This window comes from Osmerus eperlanus, chromosome 8 (genome assembly GCF_963692335.1).
Source record: "Osmerus eperlanus chromosome 8, fOsmEpe2.1, whole genome shotgun sequence".
NCBI lineage: Eukaryota > Metazoa > Chordata > Actinopteri > Osmeriformes > Osmeridae > Osmerus > Osmerus eperlanus.
Window position 1 is genome coordinate 9875501 of NC_085025.1, and position 6935 is coordinate 9882435.

A 6935-nucleotide genomic window follows, 5' to 3' on the forward strand; every position below is an offset into this window, starting at 1 on the left:
TAAGAATCAGTTTCAATTCCAGTAAGGTTTTACTCAAACCAGTTACTCCTAAATTATACTATCTCTGCTTTATATCAAACAGTGTACAGTATATAGTAAAGTAACAAAGGCAACCAAATAATAATGTCCTGCTGATCAACCTTAGTTGTAACACTATTATGTATGCCTGTTTCTAACCTATATGTTACTATAATGTAGGATTAGTCCAAATCACAACCCTTTCTCTTGGCATTCATGCAAAATAAAATGAGTGAACTCCTCATTGTCTGCCAGGCGAGGGAGCTCTTTTCCTAAATTCAAACCTAAATTCAGACACCTAAAATCAACAAACAACTTAGTCTCGGGAAGTAGGTGAGTGTTGACTAGTTGATATGATAATTTTGTTAGGATGATAATGTTGATTGGGCTAATTAGTCGTTATCAGATACAAATATAGGCAATTGATTAGTCCTATGTAATTTATTATTTAATTATTATTTATAAGTAACAAATGTGTTAAAATGGCTCCAACAAATGTCACTGTCGAAATACACAACATGCAAGAGAAAATAATGTTTCAGAAGAGATTGGAAATCGAATTATAGGCTTGGTATCGGTTAGACCTGATTTAAAAAGTTGTGTGAATTTTGCCCCAATGGAATTTTTATGGCTGTCAGAAATGAATGAGGTCACATTACTATAATTATGCGTAGTAAAATATAGGCCTATGACAGTTGATAAAACAATGTGTCAGGTTGTTGCCTTAAAATTGCGCATTCTGTCTGTTTTGTATCCCATGGTTATCTTCATGGTGACTATTACATCTCTAGCGGAATAGGGGGGAACGGCCTGAAGTGAAACCCGATCCTCCCGCCCCTAACTTCGCTCGTGTTTGCTCTGTTGCTCTAAAGGAGTGTTGTTTTCACGCGCATGGGACCAGTAGAACCATAGGCCGTAGCGCGAGGGGTGTGCGAGGACTGTCTGCTTGTAATACCGTGCACTTTAGGTCCTAGTTATATGTGTGTAATAGAAATCGTTCTTTTATCACTATGTTGAATTATTCGTTTGTGGTTTGTTAGTTTGAATTTGAGGGGTGTCTTTAGGAAACAGAATTCGCTGAAAAGCCGCCTTAATTAGAGAAATGGATCCAATTACCAAGTGGACATCTAAACAAGTTGTCGACTGGATGAGAGGTGAGTTATAGGCCCTTACCCTATTGCCTTTATTATTGTCATGTGTTCCATTTGCTTTGTTGTGATTGTTCACACAAAACAACAACTTTGTATGATGCAATAAAAGTTATGTTAAGGACCCTTGGTTGACCATAAATTAGTGGAATATGCAGTTTACATTGAAAACTTTAATCAAATTATGGCATTGTCTTGAAGTGTTTTGGGTCACTTAAGGTATGTTAAGTAATTGTCTTTCATAATTGTTATTCAATACACTGCATATAAGCTTTTGTGTTTTTGTGAGGAGATTGTCTCAAGCAATGTGTGTAAGGAATTGTGTTTACATTGAGATCGCTTCAAAACACTTGTTTTGGTTGCTATGAGCTTGTTGGCCTTGGTGCTACAAGAACCCAATCTGTTTATTAGTGTAATTTATCTACTAAATATGTAAATAAATATAAATTGAAATCAAGTTTTATGCAGTTCAGTGCCCTGAAGAATCATCCTCTTTCTTCATCGGGTACTTACTTACTGATGTTCATTATGTTCTACTTATGTTCATTGTTAACTGCACTGTCCAAACTATGACCTACCTATTTGTTGAACCCATTAGGCCTATAAAGGATGTTTACTTACAGATGGACTCTAGGCTGCCGCTGGGCCTAACAAGCCTAGCTCCATAATTTAAACACTACCCATGGTAGATCTATCGTGCAGGACACATTAGCCGCTGGAAGCCTTTACGCCTTTTCTACGTATTCATCCTCATCGGCATGTGTTGTTAAGCGGGGAATAATAACAGCCAGGCACGCTTGACCTGCTAACAGATCATCCCATGAGGAACCAAGGGTCACCAGAGCTCCATGCATTTGCATTCAGCCACCTGAAGACAACAGTGCTCCAGGAGAGATGCTTTCATGAATGGGCCATCTAGTCACCTCACTTGATCTCTTATAGGTTGACTAAAGCCATATGCCGCTTGTTTGGGTGCTGTTTCAGTCATCTCCATTTCTAGCTTGCATATGATTTGGCAAACCTGCAACTGAATTACTGGAGACAAATAAAAGAAATCCAGAGTTCCAAACGGAAGAGTTATTTTCCCATTCTACATACGGAGCTTCACAATGAATTCACATGCATCTAGTTTGAAGCTTTTGTCCGTATGCAACTGACCATCTGACACAGCCGCCCCATGGACAACACCCTGACCGTCCACATCTCTTTAACACCGGCCACAATGGGCTAGGCAAGCCGCAAAGCCAGACAATAAAGGACTAACTGAACAAGAGCTCTGTCCATAGGTCAGCATCATGCTGTGCGCAGGGGACAAAAGGTCACACCAGGAACTCGCCACCATGAAGGGGATGAAGGCCCTCCAAAACAGGAGTCCTCCAAGCACAGATCCCACCGTGGGCCTTCAGGCTGGGTCAGTGCCAGCAGAGGATGTGCACGTGTCCCTGTGTTTGTACATCCTGCTCACTCTGTTTACACCAGGGTTCTGTGATTCCAAAGAGGATTGTTCTCTCCAGCTATGGCTTGGGCTCTATATGTTTACACCAGAAGTCTGACTCAGGCAACAGGTCCTTTTATGAGAGGTTTAGCTAGTGCCATTAAAATGCTTCTGTTTGACTTGGCATGCTTCCCAGGGCTCAAACCATGGACTCCCAGCGGTTCAAAGTTTCTGTAACGCAATCTCTCCAGCTTCTTCAGTGGACCAGGCATGAATCAAGTTCCAAAGAATTGGAGAATCCTAATCCACAAGCAAACTAGCCATCCCCATTTGAGTGAGAAATACAACTGATGGAGTTCAGTAAAACTCTACTATTCACAGACAGAGAGCATGTTCAGACCAGTCCACAACATATTTGAATGGCAGTACAATTATAGAGGAGTGTTGTGATTGATTGGAGATCAAGATGGAGCAGACCACTTAAGATTGTGAGGCGGTTATCTTTGTGTATGTGTATGAGTTAGGATTCATGATTGAGGTATGGAACAAGGTTCCAAATGCCTGTCAAAGTGCCAAACTGTCAACAAAGTGCTTGCTTTAGTTGTTAATTCCCATCAGATTCTCATCTACAGGGTTCAGTTATTTACAAGACAGGGTTGGTGTACACATTGGAGCATCTAGTTTGTTTGCGTGCTTAGAGGGAGGAGGAGGATTCTTGAGTCTTAGAGACACATAGTCACAAGACCGACCCCTCTCACCCCGCCCCCATTTTCTCCTGATTGGATGTGCTTATCAGGAGGGAAACCAAGCTCACTGGCTATGCACACTATATAACAGGAAATTTCAGGCATTCTGTCGTCCAAGCCTCTTTTCCTGTTACTGTTCAAATTGTTCTTTATAATTACAGGCAACCTTTGATCGCAATTACAGAGCGATTTACCACTCACCTTTCGTAAAACGAAATAACTGAGGTTTACATGTGTTTATTTTGCAAACACTTTAATCCAAAGTAACACACAAATAGTGCCTCTGGTGAGTGCACGAGATAATCAAGGACTAGAAGTGCACATTGGGAACACATATTAGGTTAGTGCCAAGCAAAAGTTTGTGTTATACAAGACTCAGTTTGTGAACTGTACAGACATCTCAAACATAGTTGGCCTTAAAAGTGTAGGTTAAAGAAAGCTTTCTTAAATAGGTTCTCAGTGAGTTTTTAATGTGATGCCTCTGAAGTCTGTGAGTATGGATTGATAAGCTGCGTAATGGCATACTAATGACTTGGCTGCACTTAATTTTAGCAAAAGTACATGTTATTCATGTTATCTGTTCCATTCCTCTGACGTAGAACACTAACATTACAGGTTATCTGTGCTGCCTATTACTCAGAATAATTGGAATGACTCAGTATTAAGTAGTAAAAGTTACCATGAATACGAAGCTTCTAGCGGAAATCATGCTTCCTCTACCTTGTCATCCAGACTACATCAGTTTCTCAAAATAGTTTCCATGGGAACATAATGCCATAGATTAACTTTGAAATCTCCTCATTGGTTGCATAAAGTCAGAGAATTCTGAAGAATCAAAGCACCTTTACAGGTTGTACTGAACACACAACAAGCAAGAAACAACAAACCACAACAAACTCACCACTGGACAAAGCCCAGACAATAAACGCAACAACCAAAAACAATTGTATTTTCTTGAAGTTCAGCAATGAGATGATTGTTCAGAACAGTCAAGGAAGTCCTTTTTCCCATGAATCTGTATTGTTTGAGAAAGGCTCTGTTTCCTTTCCCTGTCCTGCTTCGATGAATGACCTCTGTGTACGCTGGACAGTTGGAATTGAGTGACGGATACAAAGTGACCCTATGAATAGTCGGAATACTTTTTAGCCACTCTTCCTTTCGAATCTCCACCCTTGTCCTGTTGTGAGAGGTGGGGTAAACATTCCCTTTGTTGACCCCAGCTTTGGAATGCAGGTCCAAACTCTAGTCATTCATAGGCTGTCGACCCCAGACAGCACAACACGTGCCTTTGTATGATGAACGGGCTCATGCCAGAGTTCAGGCCTGTTAAATTGTGTATTGAGCCACACCAAGCACTAGTTGAAAGGGGAAGCTTCTAGGCTGTTAGCTGCAGCAGATACAATGTACAGTAGACACCCTTTAACTATTTTAAACACTGTATTTTTTTTTTTTCTTATCTTAGTTCTGATCTGGTTGACATGTAATTAACTGGATTTGTGGGAGTGGAATTTATTTTAAACCCTTTTAGTTTACTGATAACTTACAGTGACATCATAAACAGTAGTCTGTTTTCTTATGTTTATACTCATTTGTAGCCCTGATCTGCATAGACTGCATAGATGACATGTTTCATGTTTCTTGAAATTTGAGAAATTATCAAAAGCAATTTATAGAGAGATAGAAATTCCTCTTCTAAAGAGTTGAATTCAAGGCAAAGAATTTGAGTATAAAATCATTGATAAGAGATTGATTGAATTACAGTTTTATTAGACATAAAAGTAGAACAATTGAAAAAATAAAAAATAAAAGTTTTGAACATGATAAACCATCCATCTCAGAAGCTTGTATACAGGTCCCAGAGGGCAGTGCTGCTGTCTTTGTATGACTTTCCCACTGTCAGTTCATTGGCAGGAAGGGCAGAGGGCCAAAGCTGTGAGTACAAGACTTCATGGGGAGGAAAAGCAAGAAGACTAGAGAAAGAGAGAGGGGGGGGGGGAAATGCAGACATTAAAGAGGGCTAACGCACAATTCTCTTGTTTGTAACAAAACCCTGAAAAATGAGGGCCCCCGTAATACTTAGCCTCATGCTTGCTGGACCGTGGATTTGGGACTGATCTATGTCAAGATTAGTAGTTAGGCTTTTCCTGAGCTTTATTCTGGGTAATTTTCTTGTGTGAAATGTAGTGTGAAGGGACTTTTAGAACGGATGTATTGATGACCCCAGAACTATTGCACATTTAGAGAGTGATCAGATCATGCTGCACATTCCATGAAATAGTCTAACAGGGCTATTATTATTTTGTTTATTTTTTTATCAAAATATATCTTCAGTCTATTACATCACAACCACAATAATTGAATAGAAGGTGTCCATTTTATGCAGTTGAGTTTGTAGTGTGGTAATTTAAAACAGTGCAGTTGCATCTACCCTGTCCACCATTTTGTCCATTGTTGATTGCCTTCAAAGGTAACTGATATCAACAAACACTCCCAGGTCCTCATGTTCTGGATGTAAATATTTAATGTGTGTGAGATGCTTTAGAACCTGCCCAGGGTACAGCTGCCAGTAACTAAGCAGAGATGGAATTGTTAACACGAGGCCCATTTGTTCAATTGGATTTCTAAAGCCAATAAGATTTGGATGTTTCTAGAGATATTTTAGTGTGGTAATCCATCTGTAAAATTAGGATTTGAAGCTGACTCCAAGATGGGTCGGGGCCAAACTGAAAGGCGTTGACGTGGGAATTCTCTTGAAGGAATGAGAAAAATGTTTTGATTGTAAATGTTCGAGGGAGATTTGTGGATGGAGGTCTGGATGGACAGAAGAGTTGGATTCAGACTTTACGGGTTGTAAGCGATTGGTTGCGTGACATCAGCTATCCTATGCTGTTTGAGAATACAACGACTGCTCCTCAGGTGACAGTAATAGGATCTGGCAATAAATTAAACCATCTGAGATGATGATCAAAAAACATCTGCCAACTCATTGGAAACCAAACCAAACAGCTTTGTGACCTCTGTAAAACATATCTGGGAAAGACTATTCATAATAAAAAAATACATGTAAAAATAAATAGTCTACTCTTGCGATGCTAAGTCTTAGCTGTCATCAGCTAGCGCTCATATCTATTTATCTTGTCCCGGGAGAGACTGCAGCTGTTCACTCATTCAGGAGATCTGTCAGGTTAACTCCTGTCTCTTCTTCAGCCTCTCTGAGATCCTGCCACACGTTCCTCCTTTGGCTTGTTGTCCAACTTTTCTCACTCAACTGTCACTACAAAGTACTCAACAAGATCTATTACACCAGTCACGCCCATGTTTACAGCCCCACGGCAAACATGTGGACGTTTATCTTTGCAAAAGGTTAAGTCAGAAATACATCTAACTCTTAAAGTTAAGGTGGCCTTTACAAAAAGTTGACTTCATAACTGTTGCCTGAAATATACTGAGTCTTAAAACAGCTATTATTGATTCAATAAGGTCTTAGGAGCACGCTTCCAAATGTAAATGTTAATATCCTCAGATCTCTAAAATGATCTCAAGTCAGTGAAGGCTGTGGTTCAGATCAGCTGTCCCTGAAAGGTTTCA

The 6935-nt window shown here is 40.0% G+C and overlaps 1 protein-coding gene across 1 annotated transcript in view; it reads left to right on the forward strand.

Annotated features, from left to right (window-relative positions):
• Positions 1–906: 906 nt before the first annotated feature.
• Positions 907–6935, forward strand: part of cnksr3 (cnksr family member 3) — a 16978-nt gene continuing 10949 nt past the window's right edge. The window contains exon 1 of the mRNA XM_062467201.1: positions 907–1172. Within this exon, the coding sequence (XP_062323185.1) occupies positions 1121–1172 (52 nt within the window). The 5' untranslated portion in view covers positions 907–1120. The remainder of the gene's footprint in view (positions 1173–6935) is intronic.